The sequence below is a fragment of the Calidris pugnax genome, unplaced genomic scaffold (assembly GCF_001431845.1).
Source record: "Calidris pugnax isolate Ruff unplaced genomic scaffold, ASM143184v1 scaffold19, whole genome shotgun sequence".
NCBI lineage: Eukaryota > Metazoa > Chordata > Aves > Charadriiformes > Scolopacidae > Calidris > Calidris pugnax.
The window spans coordinates 4,668,014-4,687,632 of NW_015090775.1; the positions used below are offsets into that span (position 1 = coordinate 4,668,014).

General features: G+C 43.7%; 1 protein-coding gene across 6 annotated transcripts in view; it reads left to right on the top strand.

Moving 5' to 3' along the window:
- Positions 1 to 125: 125 nt before the first annotated feature.
- TRDMT1 (tRNA aspartic acid methyltransferase 1) overlaps positions 126 to 19,619 on the top strand; it is a 45,894-nt gene continuing 26,400 nt past the window's right edge. The window contains exons 1-2 of one of the 6 annotated variants that reach the window (XM_014946524.1): positions 126 to 253; positions 1,683 to 1,807. Coding sequence is in view for 1 of the 6 variants with exons in the window: in XM_014946501.1 (XP_014801987.1) it covers positions 15,725 to 15,788 (64 nt within the window). In the remaining 5 variants the exon portion in view is untranslated. Of the gene's footprint in view, positions 254 to 1,682; positions 1,808 to 15,650; positions 15,824 to 15,854; positions 16,128 to 19,619 lie in introns of those variants that run through there. The other 5 variants (XM_014946508.1, XM_014946501.1, XM_014946533.1 and 2 more) reach the window with 5 other exon arrangements.

Genomic DNA, 19,619 nt, shown 5'->3' on the forward strand with positions numbered 1-19,619 from the left:
CCACCGGGCTGCCCGCACTGAAACACCCTCCCTCGGCAGAGATCTTTTTTTTTTGCTTTCCCTTCGGTTTTTTTGCTTTCCCACCTTCCCCGAAGGGGGATGCCGGCGGTTCCCAGGGGGCTCCCCAAATATCCAAAATTAAACGGGCAGAAAAAACCTAAAAACTACACAATAACGTCTCCAGCCGACAGCAATCTCTGCTCCCACTTCGGTTCCGAAGACACGACGCTTGCAGTCTAAACACCTCCTCTGGGTGAGCTTTTACATGAGTAATTCATTATTTTAACAACAAGCGCAGCAGCAGCAACTATTTTTAAAGTGTGGGGTTGATTTTACAGGCTTGATTTTTAACGAAGCTTTGTTCCTGCGCTCTTGTACCCAATGGACTTTTGCTGTTCGTTTCAGCAGGCACTCGATCAGAGTCTGAGGGAAGCACCTGGTAAAATGATAATTATTCATTAGACACTACCCACAAATACCCTTTGTATGGAGCTTCAAAGGGCAGACAGAAATCCCAGCATTTCAAGAGCAATTTTACTATCAAAATGCACTACCACTGATTGCTATCATACATTTTATGATAAAATGATAAAAACTGAGATAAAAACTTAGACTGAGTAGCAGCAGATTGTTTCAGTGTGAAAGCAGAAGTCGTTTAAGGGAGATGACAGAATCCCTGTCATGTGGATAATTTAAAACTTGAGTGGCCAAAGAGGGCAGAGAGGAACCTGATGAAATTCATCAAGAGCTAGTGTCGGGTGCTGCACCTGGGGAGGAATAACCCCCTGCACCAGGACAGGGTGGGGGTGACCTGCTGGAGAGCAGCTCTGAGGAGAAAGACCTCGGAGTCCTGGGGGACAATGGGATGACCATGAGCCAGCAATGGGCCCTTGTGGCCAAGAAGGCCAATGGCATCCTGGGGGGCATCAGGAAGAGGGTGACCAGCAGGTGGAGGGAGGTCATCCTGCCCCTCTGCTCTGCCCTGGGGAGGCCCCATCTGGAGCACTGGGTCCAGTTCTGGGCTCCCCAGTTCCAGAAGGACAGGGAACTGCTGGAGAGGGGACAGCAAAGGGCTACAAAGATGATGAGGGGCCTGGAGCACCTCTCTTACGAGGAGAGGCTGAGGGACTTGGGGCTTTTTAGTCTGGAGAAGAGAAGGCTGAGGGGGGATCTGATCAATGCTTATAAATACTTCAAGGGAGGGTGTCAAGAGGACGGGGCTGGTCTTTTTTCAGTGGTGCCCAGGGACAAGACAAGAGGAAATGGGCACAAACTTGAATAGAAGAAGTTCCACCTAAACACGAGGAGGAACTTCTTTGCTGTGAGGGTGGCAGAGCCCTGGCAGAGGCTGCCCAGGGAGGTGGTGGAGTCTCCTTCTCTGGAGACATTCAAACCCACCTGGACACGTTCCTGTGGGACCTGCTCTGGGTGGCCCTGCTCTGGCAGGGGGTTGGACTAGATGATCTCCAGAGGTCCCTTCCAACCCCATATCATTCTGTGATTCTGTGAAAGCATGAAGCATATTCTCTAATGCTGCCCTGACACATCAGGAAAGGGACATCTTTTTCCTCTTGGCTATGGGAAGTGACCGATGCAATGTAGAGGTGTTATCTGTAATTTATCACTTCAGCACTTATGGGATGCTAAACTACCATTGATTTTTAATCCTTTTTAACTTGCAGCCCTGCAGAAGAGAACATCTCCAATGGAAATTCTGATAAACCTGAACACAAACAGCAGACGGAGAGGAAAGTAATCTTCACATTTTTACACCCAGTTCGCAGTGAAGCCAGCTGTTGTACTTCAGGTATTGTACCTTGCGAGGAAGAATCAGAGCCAATATATTTTATTAAGGAATTTTTTTTCTTTTTTTTTTTTTTTTTGGTAAATGAAACTCTGCTTTAGTTTCATTCTGATGGCAACCAGAAGTGCAGGAATGGAGTTTGTATCCAAATGTAGGTCCTTGAGGTTTTAATTTTCTTTATTCACTGAGGCTTAGCCGAGCACATGGAGCTGACAAGGCTGAGCTGCTGAAGTGCTTGCAGCGTTAAGTCCCGGGCTACAGCTCATTTCATTCTCCCCCTGAATAGGAGGCAGAGGCCAGACAGCATTCCTGAGGCGAAGGGGACCACGCTGCCGGGCTCTCCGGCCCTCTCACAGCTCTTTATTTAAGCCATCAAGTTTGAGCTGTAAACCTTTGTGAGCCCTGACGCAAAAGTACACACTCCTTCTATGAGCAGGCAAAAAAGTAAACCAGCTCTTAACCAACAGATGAAAGATGCTCAGAAGCACTGAGAGCTGGAGCAGATTGGGTTTTTTAAAGGTGCGCTGTGCCCAAGCTGGTTTTCCTTACAGGGCACAACTTATTTATGCTCCACAAAACCTTTAATGGCACACACATGCCATGGTCATTCTTCATTCAGAAACTGCTTTTACCCCTAAAACCCACAAAGCTGTTTGTTTTAGTAAATAAATATGCCCCCCCTCTACCACCATGTTTCAAGTGTGGTTTCCATATGTTTGTGTCACCGCTGCCATATGTACTCTTGGCCACCTGCCTCATTGCTGTTTCTCACTATGACATTTTCCTAGAAATGTTTGGATATTGTCAGTTGTCGGGACTACAACAAACCTTTACGTGCCTTTTGCTGGTTGGCACTTCCACAGATGCATAAACGGAGGCAGCTCGAACTTTCTGACAAGGCTGTAATAAATTTAACGCGCATTTGCATCCCAAACCCCAAAGGGGAACAGGAACTGGTCTCTTAAACGTGAAGCGATCTCCATAGCACTTGCCAAGAAAGACTCTATCTCATAAGAATCAATTCTTTGAATTGAAATGAAACCCCTAAAATCAGCCTAATTTTAAGGGAAGTGCCGTGGGACTCTCGGAGACCGCGGCTGGTCAGGATCTTGACCACTTCTTACGTGAGGGACAGACAGCTCATGGCCTCACTAAACACCATGTTGGGGATTATTCATAAGCTGCTCTATTAGTTGTCATCCCTGCTGCTTATTGTGATGCTTTTCATTTGCAATTCCAGCTGCCATGTCACTTACCTCTGCAGGGGCAGACCCGGGGTAAGCCAATGGCGCTCTTAAGAAATCAACTGCTTTTATCGTGAGGCTTTTGGTTCACAGTGCAAAATTTATTTTGGCCTCTTTTTTTTTTTGGCTTTTTGCCAGAGAACTGAGGTGCTGGTACACTGCCAGGAATGAAATACGGAATCAAGCCCTAGAAGCGTAGCAAAAATATATCGCATTGTTGTGTAACTCTCATTACTGGGGAAGATGGGTGGGCACGGGGAGAGGGTACAGATACCCAATCCCAGCTGCCATGTCACTTACCTCTGCAGGGGCAGACCTGGGGTAAGCCAATGGCGCTCTTAAGAAATCAACTGCTTTTATCGTGAGGCTTTTGGTTCACAGTGCAAAATTTATTTTGGCCTCTTTTTTTTTTGGCTTTTTGCCAGAGAACTGAGGTGCTGGTACACTGCCAGGAATGAAATACGGAATCAAGCCCTAGAAGCGTAGCAAAAATATATCGCATTGTTGTGTAACTCTCATTACTGGGGAAGATGGGTGGGCACGGGGAGAGGGTACAGATACCCCAATGGGTTCAGACTGAAAATCTGCTAGGCTGAAAATGAAAAAGTCCCCATAACAGCCAGAATTTCTCTGATTTTCTTGCACAAATATTTTTTGGTCTGAAAACATCACTGCAAAGAAGAGCATTCACACGATTTGATTTGCCATTTCATTTACACAGCAAAGAATCCTGCAGAAATCTAGTCCACGTATTGAAATGCGCTTTCCAGTTATCATAGACCTTGACTAAACAAATGTGGATGCTTTCATTAATGAGATTTGTGCACTTTTAGTAAAGTTGCTGCTTCCAGGAGGTATAAAATGCCCCGTAAATATGAAATACCCAGGAAAAACCTCTTGCTTGTTTGCAATCCCTCGTGTTGCCAGTACTACCCAGCAATCTTAAGCCCCGGCGTGCATGGGGCCGTAGAGGCATTCCTGCACGCTTTCCCTGCTCCATGAATATTGAACAAACCCCAGGCAAAGGGGACTGGCTCTTACAGGAGGATATGAAAGGCTCTTAATGTCCTACAGCAAACTACAGCAAGTGCTGCGCCTTATTGCTTGGGGGTGCTGCAACTTTCAGTCCGAAAGAGCACTTCCCCCTTCAGCCGTGGTCTGGCTCCTGTGGTTTTAAAAAAAAAACACAAAGGTTCATATTTCCAAAAACAAAAACTGGATTCTGGCTGTAAATCCTCAGCTGGGGCCGGTCCACCCCTTCAGCCGGGAGCTAAGTCTAATGAGGAGTCCCCAGGAAAGGCTGGTGCATCCAGGGAAGAGGTGATTTTTCAGAACCCAGAGAATACATCTCCCTGCACCCTGCCTAAGGGAAGCTGGTTTGGGTTTTTGGACATCACTGGGCTGCAGAACACCTAAACGTCCAGGCACTGAAGTCTCCTCTTGTGAGTAACATCCTTGACGAATTATGGTCTTAAGGAAAGAAACTGGCAAATTCTTTAATGAAATTTATTTTTAAAATGGTGTTGCCTACAGTGACTGCCAGTGTTGCAAACTGGTGTGACCAGCTACTGAGTTTTCCAAGGAAATGACTAGGTTCTATACTCAAAACTAACCAAGTCTCTCTGCAATACTATATTTTAATGTAAAATGAACTAAATGAAACTGCCAGGGGTTTCATCACTAGGGAAGTGTTTTGAACATGACTCATGCCGCCCAGTTGAATGACTTAGATTTCCAAAAATTGTTACTGTCGTGCATAAAGTTCCCCTCTACTATAGTGTCTAATTACCAGAATAGGACAGTTTCTGCATCAACATAGGACGTTCCTGTACCAAATCAGGTACACATTTTCAAAGCCAATACAGTGCTCTGCCCTGAGTCCAGTGGTTGTCTCAAACACCATGCACAGTTCTAGCAACACAGAGAAGAGAAAGAGAAGTTTTTCAGCTCTATCATAGGTATAGCAATGTATTTAATCCATCCCTTCAACAAAAAAACCCAGGATAACAACCCATGTACTCCATCTGTCTCACTTCATTTAATAGCAATAGCACTGACTGCTGGATGTCAGCAATACATTTAGCAATGACTGGGACATAAAGGACAAGTTTTTCCAAACTGACAGGAGGTTTGGCATGGTTTGAGGTGTTCTTTAGCTGAAAGAGATTATTCTTTAAAAAAAAAAGTCAATAAATACTTGGACATGTGTTCAATCCTGATACAGCTAATGTACAGGGACACAGAAGAGAAGGGCTCAAGGAGAAAAAAAAGGTTACTTTACGTATCGAGAACTCGAAGAAACATGAAGATACCCCGAAGAAAATGCAGGAAAGACTGAGATTATTGTTATCACTTCACTGTTCACTCTTGAGGACTGATGTAAAACTAGAGGAGCTACAGATTTTCAAGGCCAGGCTGGATGGGGCTTTGAGCAACCTGGTCTGGTGGGAGGTGTCCCTGCCCAAGGTAGAGGGGATGGAACTAGATGATCTTTAAGGTCCCTTCCAACTCTAAACATTCTATGATTCTGTGATTCCATGATTCTTTGATTACTGACAAGAAAAGCCATGTTTTACTGGTGGTCCACTCTGTCTGCCCCACCCTGTGCTTACTGTCTTTTGGTCTCAGACTCTTTGATCTGGTGGTACTAACATCTACTAACCATTTTCCTATGGTGCAAAGCTTCCTTAGCTCATCACAAGTGAACTGAGGAAGGAATGGGGAGAAATTCTTTCAGCACTGTTACTTCTCACCCTGATACTTCATGTTGGAACTTCATGTAGACTTAATTTTAACTGTGCATTTTATGTTGAATGGGTCTCACAAACAGAATAAATGACCATTGCAAATATTTTAATGAAGATGAAAAAAACCCCCACCTTATATTCTTTCAGTATCAATGCAAACAATTTTGAAGTGCATTTTGATGACTATATAGGTATTCCTTTTCAAGGATCATGATGGGCACTTCCTAAAGATGTTTTAACTTAAATATCAGATAAGGGATGTAAACTTATAGTTAGTTTAGGCTTTCAGTAGGATCTTTGTAAATTGTTGTATAATGTGCTGGGCTACTTTCTGTCCTTTGCCACATTGCTAACTTCGCTACCTTGACCTTGCTATCAAGAACAGTGCCCAACTGCAATCCCTGAAGGAAGCTGTTGGCACAGGTAGAAGTCAATAGCATGCATGAACATTCATTTGTCACATCACAATGGGAAGCCATAAATATTAATCTGTTTGGGATCACTGTTTCAAATTCTGAGACTGCAAACCTTTTCAAAGATGAGTCATTCGTCCATCCATTCTTTCTTTTGGAAAAAGCTAAAAGAAGTGATTCTAGTACGCCATTAATGAACCTCGTCAGTTAGACATTTACAACTTCTTTTTGGCCAAGTTTTTTCAAAGCAAACTGCTTAGGAGCTCCTCTAGCCAAGAAACAATTAAATCTGAGGAGTGATTTCATTCTTCTCTCTCCCCCAGTTCCACCACTTACACAAAGCATAAATAGCATAATGTTCTCTTGCCATGATATACCAGGAAACGATGAAGTTCATTCTGAGGAAGAGGCAGAGCACAGCAATGGAATCGTTAATTGCATGCAGCAATTGTTCCATTCTTCCTTTGAGATGCCCAGGACAAGCAGAGCAGCACTAGCTCCTCGAGGGCCAAGTTTTTAGTGGACTCCTCAGTCCAAGTTCTTGTGCCAAATCCTTGGTTCCAATGAGACTCATAAACTGAGCTTACATTGTGTTAGCCATTCTGGGATTAGCTGGCTTCTTACAAAGGGAAGAGGCGGTGGTGCACACACCCCAGGGCTGAGAAGACTGAGTTTCTAAGAAGCCAAGCTGTTTTTACATGCCAGCTCTATGCCTAATTTTCAAGCATAAGTATACTCTGTCCAGTTGGGATTGAGGTGGGAAGATGATCCAGATTTAAGATGATAGTATTCATAAAATACTGTGGGCTACAGGGAATGGAATGGAAAATTTATTAAATACGTGTAGAGCAGATGGTGCATACGGCTGGAGAAAGAAGAGAGCATATATCTGGAAGAGGGGAAGAATCCACATTTTTTTCAGATGGAAAGGTGACCCACTTCCCATTACAAAGACAAACTCACCATCTATCTGAAACTTTCCTTGAGAATTTGGACTTGCATCCGGTCATTGGGTGGGAGAGAGCTTGTGTAGGATGACAGGAGGAAGAATCTAGCAACCATTTAAGAACTTTGTAGATGCTTTAGTTTTGATGAGTCTTAGACTTTTGCCAGTGTTTTGGCTGTTTATTTGACATGGATCCGGCATTTCCCATAAATTCCACGGCATGGAAGTTACCAAGTCTATCTTGTAAGTCTGAAGAGCACCAGGATGAAACAACATGCAGGTCAGATGTCAGGATCTTTCAAAGACTGAGGAATGGTTTACCCTGAATACAGTAATAATGCCACTCTCCTGAAGCTGTATTGTAAAAGTAATCAAATTCTGTGGTATCAAGAGGAATCTTGAAATATATCATGCAAATGAAGGACATAATACTATTGTACTACAATATATACATGATGCCTGGACTGGTAATGACAATGGGAATTATGCACAGTGTAGGTTAATTAATTACTTGAGTTTAATTCTGTTAGTTTTTGAGTAACTGTGTCCTATACCATAGCTGATGAGTGGTACATCTGACTTGGCACTGTTACTGCAATGAAGTCATCCTCAGGGACTTCAGCTGACATGCAGGGCTCCCAATAGACAATTCCAACAATTTCCCATTGTATTTCTCTTATGAATTATGTGAAACGTGTTTGCTGGAGTCTTAAATCAGCCAGACTCCCTACAGCTGAATATTGACACTGCTAGTCCGTACTGGCATATGTTTTCTGCAAGAAGCTTGCACTTATTCAGAAAGAACTATTTTAGACTTTCTTGACCCATTTAGATTAGCCTTATTGGGGCTTCTCTCTCCAGACAGTCTCATCAAAAATAACATTTTAAATTCCTGGCCCTTTTTGAAAAAAAAGTTTATTTCAACTTTAGGAAAATCCAAATCTTTTTGTTCTTAGTTGAGGCCATACTTAATTGGGGGAATGGACTCCAAAAGACCTAGCAGCCAAAAATGGCACTTCTACATTTTAGGTGGGATTTTTTGCAGAATTACTGTTCAATTTATCCTTCATTTCAGTTTATCCTTACAAGATCTCACTTCTTCAAACCTGTGCTTTTTTTATTGAGTGTTCTCCAAAAGTTTTTCAAGACATTTTGGTAGAAAATAGCTATGTCCCAGCTGCTAAGCTTAAGTATATTGGTATGACTGACAGAGATTTGTAGCCACATCCAAACTGAGAAAGAGGATATTTGCAGTGCAATCATTCCCGTAGCTGCAGTTCGTAAATGATACTAAATATCTTTAAATTAGCTTTAAAGTAACTCATTTGCAAAGTGCCAGCAATATAGCCAGGGTGGAAGACATCTCGGTGCTGCCTAGGCACCAAGTCCTCAGCTTCTCGGGCAGATTTTGAGGTAATTACTATGTGTGATTGTAGTTTACCTAATTTGAAGAGAGTTCAGCAGGTCCATAGTTACAGCTCTGCTGTGGCAGCAATAAACATTTTCCTTCTCTCTGGAGGAAACACCCTACTAGTGAAATCCTGCCACTGTGGTGACCAGCCTAGGAGATCTCATTTCCTGTGCTAACTACAGTCTTAGTCAAAGATTAAACTCGTCACAAGGGACTGAATGAAAAAAACCCCAAATTTTGGGCAGAGGCTGAACTCCTTAAAAGCCAAGTCTGCAGTATACAAAAGCTTTAGGTGATACTAGATGGCCTCGCGAGCAAAAGGCGTGACCAACGCCGACACGCAACTACGAGTCTTTCTCAGTTTGTGCGCTACAGACTGTGCAAATCGGGTGGGGATGCCGGAGGTGAAAACTCCTGCCTTAAGCAAAAAAAGTAAGAGGCACATCCAGGGTTGCCATCTGCACTCTGTCTCTCCTTTCCCCCCTCCTCCCGACGGAGCAGCAGGCCCCAGGCCGTTTCTTCCTGCCCCTGGGAGCGAGCTGGGGTCCCTCACGCCGTGACCTCATCCCGGCAGAGCAGCTTGGACTGACCCCCCCTTGAAGAGCGGGGGGTCTGTGCCTGCTGTCACCCCTTCCCCATCACCCTTCAAGGCTCTGATTCAAAACACATGCCTTGCAGCAGGAATCTTTTGGCTGACTGCAGCAGGCCTTATCGGGATCAGAGTCTGTTTTGTTCAGGCCAGGGGTGGTTTTAGATGGAGATTATATTTTTTTTATTACTAGCTTTTTTATATCCTTTATTTTTTTGGTCAAGCACTGGAATGTGTAAGTACAACAAGAAAGTCAGTAACCTTATGTAAACATATGTGTCTCATCCAGCCAGGGTGACCACTGCAGGCCAAGCATAACAAACAGGCCAGATTTATTTAGATTTGAGTTTATTTACACCAGAGAAGTAAAGGTTTAATTACAGAAGCAATGTATTTTTATTCCTTATTCCCTACAGAGTATATGCATAGCTCCAGAACCTGAAAATAAAATCCTGGAGAGATTAATATATTTGAAAGGAGTTAAAAATGTTTGTGTCCAATGACTCTTCTGAATAATTTCAGCTACATATATGTCTCCTGTGTAGAGTTCTTAGAAATGTACTGGGAGAGGCTAAGAAACCTGGTTTGATGTGGGTTTCGTTTTTAGTCTTGCAGAGGCTTGGCATTATAAATGAAAATCGTAGGCTTCGTTAACGGTATTGGCACAACCCCAGAGGCTTCCCAGAAATGCCGCATCTGTGGCTGACAGCTACCTTTACCGAGCATCACTTCAGCAGAAACCAATCCGATAAATTCCCTCCTGAGACATTACATCCAGTACAGATTGATTTTGACAAACTGCAAAAGGTTTTCAGTTTTATTAGTAACCTACTGGGCCAATGGTTATGGGAAGGATAATTTATGCTAGGCGCTCTCAGTGAATTTTTTCAATTGAGTGATTGCGTTGCAAGGGCATGACATGCCTCACATTCTTTCCTAGCCACAGTGATTTCTGACCCAGAATATGAGCTTTCCTTCTGGACAGCTGAGATGCCTGTATACTCTTCTTGATCCTCACTTGGGTATTTAGTAGGTCAGACTGGATATTGGGAGACAAAAATCATGGTTTGTTGTTCAGGAGGCAACATTAATATTCGCCTGTATTGAAGTTTTGCCTGATCCCTGCGAATGAACTTTAAAAACATCTGCTGTGTCAGCAGAGGGAGATTTTTCTTGCTTTCTCTCCATTTTATGAATGTAGAGGAGGTGCTTACAAACACTTCACAGTTAGAGGTCTACTAGCTGCCATTACCTGGTCTTATGTTGATGGGTTACATTCAAAGGCAACTTCAGGCAGTTTCTACTGCTGTGGGATTGGGATTGTGGCGTTGGGATCGTGAGATGCACTGCAGACAGGAAACCTCCTGCTCACAGCCAGAGGCAGGCAGAGGCCTTGCTGGCGTGTTAGTCTGCTCTGCTGTGGGTGGGAGGGCAGGGAGAAGAGTTAGGTATAACTGCAGAAGGCTTGAGATGCCTATAAAATGTCATGGGTGTGAGTTCGTTGTGTGCACTCATTGCTGGTGTCTGTTACAGAAACACAACAGCAGAAATCTCTTCTTCTCACTCTCAGGACAAGAGCACATGGTCCACACACAGTTTGTAATTTTACCTTTCGGTTGCCAAGTACAATGCAGAATGTTAAGGCAGTGTTTTTTTGCATGTTTCTGTGTTGTTGTTTGGCAGCATTGCTCATTGTAACATTTTTAACAATTCTAAAGCATTTTAAGAAGAGAAAATATTGCAGTGGTTTCGTTTGCGTGTTCCTCTTACCACATATAGCTGTTTCACTGGATGTGTTTATTGGTTACCAGGGCAACGGTTTAAGATCTAGCTTGATTACCTGTATCATACCCCTCCATCAGAGACGTGGGCAAACTTTGGAAACTTCTACACTGAGGAAATGCTGCTAGTTGCTAGGAGGCAGGAGTTTTCAAAAGCTGTCTCAATGAAAATGCTGGTATCACATGCTTATGTCAATGGCTTTACAAATGTCATTAAACAATCACTTAGCTTAAAAGATATTTTACTATAAATATAATAGACCCAAGGAAATAGATGCTTCATCAATGCATTATCATAGTTCTATAGATGTGCTCGTTTAGAATAAACTAACATCTTATAAGAAAAGCCTATCAACTGTTATTTGAAGCCAGCTGTATTGTTAAGCCATAACTGATATATGAAACAGTCCATACCAGTGTCTTAAAATATATTAAGAGTCCAGAGGTGGACATTGGACTTCAAGTCTGTTATTGATCTCCTCTGTTAATCAAATGAAATGTTCATTGATATTTACGGGAAACCCATGCATCCTATATGCACGGAGCAGAGAAAGAAGCAGCTGTCCCAATATCCACATTTCAGTAAGTCAGAGAGATCCAGTTGGGAAATTCTGCAGACGTGGCTGCTTTGGGGTCACAAGACAAAGAGTGAGCAACTGTTTAGCCCGCCCCATGGCAGTGGCAGCATGTGTTACCAAGTTTTTCTGAGTGAAGTATGAACAATCACTTTCACAGGGCTCATCTTCTCTCTGCAATCATTAAGCTCTTCTGTAAGAAGAAAAATATGAGTGGCCATGGATCTCGGCACTTCTCAGCCATTGCCTCAGTCTCTGAAAAAAAGGAGCATACCTTAAATACTATTATGTAAGATCTAATCCAAAAAGTGTGGTTATTATTATGCTGACTTTACATTTATAAAGGGAAGAGCCCTAAAAGTAACTGTTTCCAGATTCCCTGTTTTCCTTTTGGTCTTTTTTGCAGCTCTCAATTAATAATGAGAACCAGGTTAGGGCAGACACAGCTATACAGCATTATAAAACTGACTATTGGCAGTTGTTTAAAAATGAGCACTAGGGAAATTCTGGTGCTTCCCATTCTTTGCAAGAAGAAGCCAATAAAATCCCAACCTAGTGTATGAATTTATCCGTTGCCAGAGCATAGGCGTGTTGATCAGATTCTCCCGTTTACTACACTGGTGGAGGATGTAGGTGGAGGATTTCCCCCGAGCAGGGACTGTTCTACTGCCACCAGTATAGCAAAGACATCTATGCTGCTTTCTCCATCACACTCCACCCTTCCCATGTGTGAATGGCAAGAATAGCTTGGAGCCAGGGAAAGGAGAGGGAAAAACAGGGCTCAGTTGTGTCTCCTTGTCTGATATAAGGAAATATGGCTCCTCTGTAGCTTTAATCGCTCCAGGAGCCAGGCAGCTCCAAATAAATGAACTCCTCCCAGCTGCCTACAGATCCCACTCATCACAGTATCTAGCATTGCTGTGATGTACAGGTTGCTGAAACAGTAATACAAGAAGCTCAAACTCATTCATCAGCTTTAAATTCATTAGTCTAAAAGCTGCCTTTTTTTAAAACTTCACTCTGTGTCCATATTTTGAAGGGGTCCTAATGAAGCGTATCATCTTAGCTGATAACAACCTTGTTCTTTGTAGCCACCTTCATCATCTTGAAGTCTCTTGAACTTCTCTTTGTCCCAAGACTGTTTTCTCCAGCCAGCGCATTTGAGGGTTTGTGATTCAGTCCTGTCAGCCATCCGTGCAGCCTGCCTCACCGCTGGTTTCAAGGCGTGCTGCTCTCCTCTGGTATACCTTGGCTGCCACACTTCCTTTCAGAAATTCTAGAAGTAGACCTCGGGCTTCTATCAAACCAACAATCTCAGGTGCTAGAGCGTGCCCTGAAGTGTCTACATGTTTCTTAAGTACCTCCAGGGATAGTAACTCCACCACCTCCATGGACAGGTCGTTCCAGGGCCTGACCACCCTCTCAGGAAAGTCATTCTTCCCAATATCTAATCTAAACCTCCCCTGCCCCAACTTCAGACCATTTCCTCTGCTCCTGTCATTATTGCCTTGGGAGAAGAGGCCAACCCCCACCTCTCTACACCCTCATTTCTGGTAGTTGTAGAGGGCTGATGCATCCCATATTCTGGAGAAGTGATGTAAAAGGTAGCAAATGTCTCTCTTTTCTGCCTCCCAGTTTCAGCTAAACATTCTTCCTCCACTGAAAGGCAAGTGGTACAAGCTACTAGGACAGGCTGGATGAGGCAGCTTCTATGGAAAAATAAATATTCCTCAAATCCACCATATTTTTGACAGGTTTCTACGAGGCTCCACAAAAATAAGATGAACTCAATAAATTATTAGCAAAACATGTTCAGGTTTTTGTGTGGTGGTTGTGGTTTTTTTGTGGTGGTTTTTGTTTGTTTGTTTGTTTTTAATATTTCATCTTCGCTTTACAATCTAAATCTGCAAACTGAGGTGCAGGTGAGCTCCTACTTGCATGTGATGGGGAATCCACATAATAGTGTGCAAGATATTTACTCTGGTTGTTAAATAGGTAAATGCATCTGTCTGACATTTGCTTTTAAAACAAAATACTTTTCAGGGGCAACAATGTCTTTGAGTCACCTCTTCCTTTTCAATTTAGCAAAAGCAATTTCATAGTGGTGGGGCAAATTAGAACAGTTTCATCAGTTATTTCCTTCCTTCCTGTTCCACCGGTGGTGAAGGCTTTGAAATGACTTCTCAAAAACATCTCTGCACGCTGAAATCACAAAACGCTTCAGCCCATAAAACTGCCGTGGGCCATTGGCACGGGCTGTCCGGCCGGAGAGCAGGCAGGCACGCACAGCCCCAAGTGGGAATAAGTCCCTTTTCCTGCCCCATGTCTCCTTCTCTCCCTGCACCCTGGCCCTGTACAAGCCACCTGAATTAATTTCTGCCCTTCATCCCTGCCCTGACGCTAACGGCCGGGCTTGGCCTCTGCCTTGCCAGCAAGAGCTGGACTCCCTGTGGTGGTGCAAGGTGTGAGGAAGGGCGATGGAGTTACCACAAACTGGCAAATAAAGCTTTCTAAGACTCAATTTAAAGTTCAGAAAGCAGGCATTCTTTATTGTGGCGCCAGCTGCACAGGGAATCGCTCCTCATATGTTGTGCACACTGAAAGCTGTCATCAAATTAAATTTATATACAACAGGTATACATATGCAATGTAATTCCAAGAAAACAGCATATTCATTACATTTCCAAGAATTCATTTACATATTATAATAAGCTTTTGGGCATGTGTAGTTGTGCTTTCTGGTGGTCCTCATTTTGAGTGAGGGTCATTTCTTCCTCAATCTTCATCTTCTTCACCTGTCCTTCAGCTCACTATTCATGTTGCCAAAATACTCTAACTGCTTAATTGCTCATTAAAACTAATGATCTCCCTGCTACCACCTGTTTGTCAGACAATGTTGGGCAGAGAATGTATTGAGAGCAGCCCTGAGGAGAAGGACTTGAGGGTGTTGGTGGATGAGAAGCTCAACATGAGCCAGCAATGTGCACTGGCAGCCCAGAAAGCCAACCCCATCCTGGGCTGCATCAAGAGAAGTGTGGCCAGCAGGTCACGGGAGGTGATTCTGCCCCTCTGCTCTGCTCTGGTGAGACCCCACCTGGAGCTCTGTGTCCAGCTCTGGAGTCCTCAGCACAGGAAGGACATGGACCTGTTGGAACGGGTCCAGCGGAGGGCCATGAAGATGATCAGAGGCTGGAGCACCTCTGCTGTGAGGACAGGCTGAAAGAGCTGGGGTTGTTCACCCTGGAGAAGAGAAGGCTCCGGGGAGACCTTACAGCAGCCTTCCAATATCTGAAGGGAGCTACAGGAGACCTGGGGAGGGACTCCTTGTCAGGAAGTGCAGTGACAGGACAAGGGGTAACGGTTTTAAATTGGAAGAGGGAAGATTTAGTTTAGATACCAGAAAGAAATTCCTCACTGTGAGGGCGGTGAGACACTGGAAGAGGTTGCCCAGAGAAGCTGTGGCTGCCCCATCCCTGGAGGGGTTCAAGGCCAGGCTGGATGGGGCTTGGAGCAACCTGGTCTGGTGGGAGGTGTCCCTGCCCAGGGCAGGGGGTTGGAACTCGATGATCTCTAAGGTCTCTTCCAACTCTAACCATTCTATGATTCTACTGTCCACATTTATTGCATCCCTGTCTTAGGTCACCATGTTCTCAGGGCCACAGACATCCTTTCTTGTCTTACTGAGTCCTTGAAACCATTTGGGGTGGTTACTAAGATAGCTACATTTCTTCTCTAAAAGAAGATTCTCTACAGTTCAGCCATTTATCAACTATGTAAAATCTGTCTTAGGTATTGACTGGGTTGGGAATTTCACCGCTTGCCCCTATGAGGAGCCTTTGGCCAGGAGGAGATGTTGACACCAAGGGGATACTGATGGTGGGGAGAAGGGTCTTCTTCTGAGACCCCACTCCCAGGAGGGCGCAGGCGGCAGAGCTGTGTGGGCCCCATGTCTGCTATTGCCTCAGGGGGAAGTGGAACCGGTCATGTCCGCGGGTGGCTTTCACCCTCCGGGCCTAAGCCCACTTTGGGGTTTAATGAGCAATTAGCAACGTCAAATTAAGCCGCTAAATTCCCGGGCTGCGCAACGGGGCGGGGGCTGGCGGGGAGCCGCCGGCCCTGAGGAGGACGGGCGGGTGGGAACGAAAGAGCAGCGGAACGGGCGGGCGGCGCTCGGGGAGGCCGCCGGGAGCGCCGGGCAGGGCGCCGGCTGAAGAATGGCGGAACTGCGGGTGCTGGAGCTGTACAGTGGCATCGGGGGGATGCACCAGGCCCTGAAAGGTACCGGCGAGCGGCCACCGCCAGCGCGTCCCTCGGTACTTGCTGCCGCCGCGGCCCCGCCGTGCGCCCCCGACCCCCACTCTCCCGGGCGCCATCTTCTCGACGGGACCCCAACCCCCGATGGGAGGCTGTGGAGGACGCCATCTTCTCCGTGGGGCGGGCTAAGATGGCCCCCCTCCTCCCGCAGCCCCTTCCCGAGCCCGGCACGTTGCCCCCCGCCCACTGTGTTGCACAAGCACCGTGTGGAAGGAAGCTGTGAGGTGGGAGGGGCACCCTCGTCCCCTCAAACCAGAGTCAGAGCCCCCAGCTCTGCAGAGGCAGAAAAAAAACCTTATGGTGGTGAGATTGGTGTTGAGGGGAGGCGGGGGAGGCGGGTGTCTGACGGGCCTGCTGTGACAGGCCGAGGTGTAAAGGGGCACAGGCAGCTGAATTTTGGCTAGTGATGTGTTTACGTTGTGAGTCAATGGCTATAAACAAGAGCAGTGCCCGATATTTTTGGTGGCCAGCTGGGTGGCAGCAAGGTGCCCAGGAGCGCCCTGGGGTGGAAATCATGGATCCATGGTCCTGCGGTGGCCCAGGCAGCTGCTCCTGGGAAGGCCATGATTTTGTGCTTGGTACTACATGTTCTGTCTTGTGCTGACCCATACCTGCTGCAAATGGTACACAGTTTGATACTCTGGCAAATTAGCCCAGGTATCCCACAGGCCGGCACGCAGCCTTGGTTTTTGTGGCACGTATCCCAGTGAACCCATGTAAGAGACTGGTATAACATTTTCTAAATATGAAAACTCTTACAGTGAATTCATGCTAGAGCATGTTCCCAGGAGAGTTTTTGTTTTGGTAAAAGGAACTGAATTTGTTGTATTGTTAAAGCATGGCCTGGGTGACCTTCAGCACGCCCTGTAGGCTCTGTGACTTGGCTTCCCCAAATGAAAAATTGAGCTAGGGCTATTGATCATCTCTGGAAAGTACTCTGGACCTTTTTGAAGTACAGATTTCAACAAAAAATTGTATAATTTAAGAGAATCACCATAATAATTTGTAACTACAATCTTTCAAGTATTTCAGCTTTCATAAGCATTAGCAGCCCTTCTGTTACACTCTACAACAGAGAACATTTTCATAAAAACATCAGGTGAAAACTTACCTTGTTGATTTTCCGATGAGCTGAGTAATATTAAAAAGGTTATGCTTACAGAGTAGAATCCATTTAGCATTGTTCATTCACTTAACGCATATTCACAATTGGCAGTACGGCATTTTTTCTACTATCTAATTTTTACTTGAATGCATATACCTGTTTTATATATATGATATGTAAAAATACGTGACGTACTGAAATAGGTAACCATATTATTATTGTAAATAATCCTAGCTCTGTGTTGTAGGTTTCATTATTTCCAGAGACATCCTTAGATTATTATGAGCAGAATATATCTTTGTATAAAACTGCAGATTTTGGAGTCTTTCTGAAATTGTAAAGAGGGTGTTAGCCATTGTATATTATATATATAGCTGGTGTAGCAGTGCCCTACTTTTGTAGTAGTCTGTTTTCTGAAGTGATGGGGAACTATCTACATGTTATAGATGATTTCCATATTTGCACAGAAAGTGGACTGGTTCCTGGAACTTAGCCTGCACCATGGTCCTCCACTCTGGCATTTGCCATGTGTTGGTGTGTTGTATGTAACAAATCTTCAGTGAATGTTCTGTTCTTAACATAATAACAGATGCCTTGCGAATGTTTGGTGATGTTTTGCAATAGTTAATAAATTATAATGCCAGATGTGATATCCTATGGATGGCCACCTAAGAAAGCATCATGTACAATGCAACAAAATACTTGAAAGAATAGGAATATGGGGAATGCAGCCTTAGAAGATTATTGGAATACTGTAAACCTGTATCCAGTAGATAGTTACTGTGCATGTGAAGGTTTGAGAGCACGTATCACAGTTATATCTTGCATAGTTTGGAGGGTGAAGGAATCAACCAAAACCCATGTAGTATTTCCTGAAAGGATAAATTTCTTTCCAAGCTTACTGTTTCTGTCTTTGCCGATCAAATGCATCACTGTCAGTGCATGTTGTAATTTCTCTTATTCTGGGCTTACATTTGACTAAAGAAATTACAGTCAGTATGAAGAGTCATACCAGCCAAGGCTGATGAAGGGGCTGTAAGAGGAGATTTAAATTACTATTTGTGTAAATGATGCTAGATAGTACTAAATAGTTAAATACCAATTGAAACTTACAAAGTGTATACAAAGGGTATAACTTGTTTTCAAAACTGGTTACTTCTTTTTCTGGGAAGCATATGAGAACTCAGCCCATAGGCATTGTGTTGTCTTGGGCAAAGTCCAAACCATACGCTTTGAGATGAAAATCTTTTTTGGAGTGTTGTTGAAACTAATAATCAGGCAGTTTGAATAAAAAGAGTTCTATGCAATTTGTACTGAAATAAGTATTTAATGACAGGTCATTATCCAAAACTGATTTTGATGAATTGAATTACTTTCAAGAATAGTGATATAGTCAGGCCTTTTGGTGCTTTCTGCTGGTTTATCTTTTTAAGTTTCTTAAACATCTGGATTCAGTTTTCTTTTACCATTTCTAAGGAACAAAGTTAAGTCAAGGGCCATTTAAGTCTTTGCTTTTATGTGGAAATGAAACCAGAAAAAGTGAATGTTCCTCTGGAAGTACTTTTTGTACATAATAACAGGGTTTCTTATATGTTTTAGGCTTATATGTGTACATAAAACCATGCTATTTGAAAACACCTCTGGTACAGTTTTTTGGATATCATTTAGCAAATGGCAGATTTTTTGGCATTTTCCATTTAAATCAAGTACAGAAATATTAAAAAGTGGGGTTTTTTTCTGTGTAAGTATGAAGCTTGAAAGAAAGCCCTCCATTCCACTGGTGCTTTCATACCCCCGATACCTGAGAGATGAAGATAATACTTCAATTTGAAGGTAACATATTTAAAGATTGGAGGTATAATACTTTATTTTCTTGGTATGGTTTCTAGGGAATCTATACAGCCAAGAAAAAGAGTAGAAACACATAGAAAAGAGAGAGAGCATGGAATGCTTCAGTGGCAGCACCCCAGGAAAGCTACTTGTTCTACAAAAAGGATTCTGGGGTTTGGCAAGTTCTGGCTCAGTGTTGGTTCCTGGCCAAGTTATGGAGATAGTTTCGTGGCCAGTTACGTTTAGTAGAGCTGGTCCAACTTTCTACTTTTCTGTCAAATTGCCACTATTTTCAACTGGCAAATAGGTATTTTCCAGGGAATCTGACAGTGCCTTTTCTACAGCCTCTCTGGCTGTAATCTTTCATAAACTTAGTTTTAGGATAGCACATATTTGAGCTTACAACATGAGGATATGCATTCGTTTGGCAGCTGTCATTAAAATAAAATGCATTTGACACTTAATAGCGTACAGTTGCTTTTGAGGTTGTCCTCACCTGCAGTAAGAAATAACTGAATTTTAATAAATTCACGGAAATTTATACTCTCTTACAAGTGCTTCTCTATTAACAGTATGGAGAAGCTATTAGTACATACTTACATATTTGAATCAGTATTGGTACATACCTACATAGTTGAATCGAGTTCTTTTTGACAGCAAGAAGGCATCTGTTCTGAAGATTTCAGTCCAAAACGGAAAAAGAAAAATCTTGGGGATTGTCTAGCTCTGTGTTGATACTTCAGCATATGCAGGATTTGAATGCTTTCTAATAGTATTTTAAGTTAAACAGCAAGGCATGCAAAAGGATAACATTTAGGAAGTTCAGCTTGATTAATATCAGAGGTCAGCGAGTTTGTTCG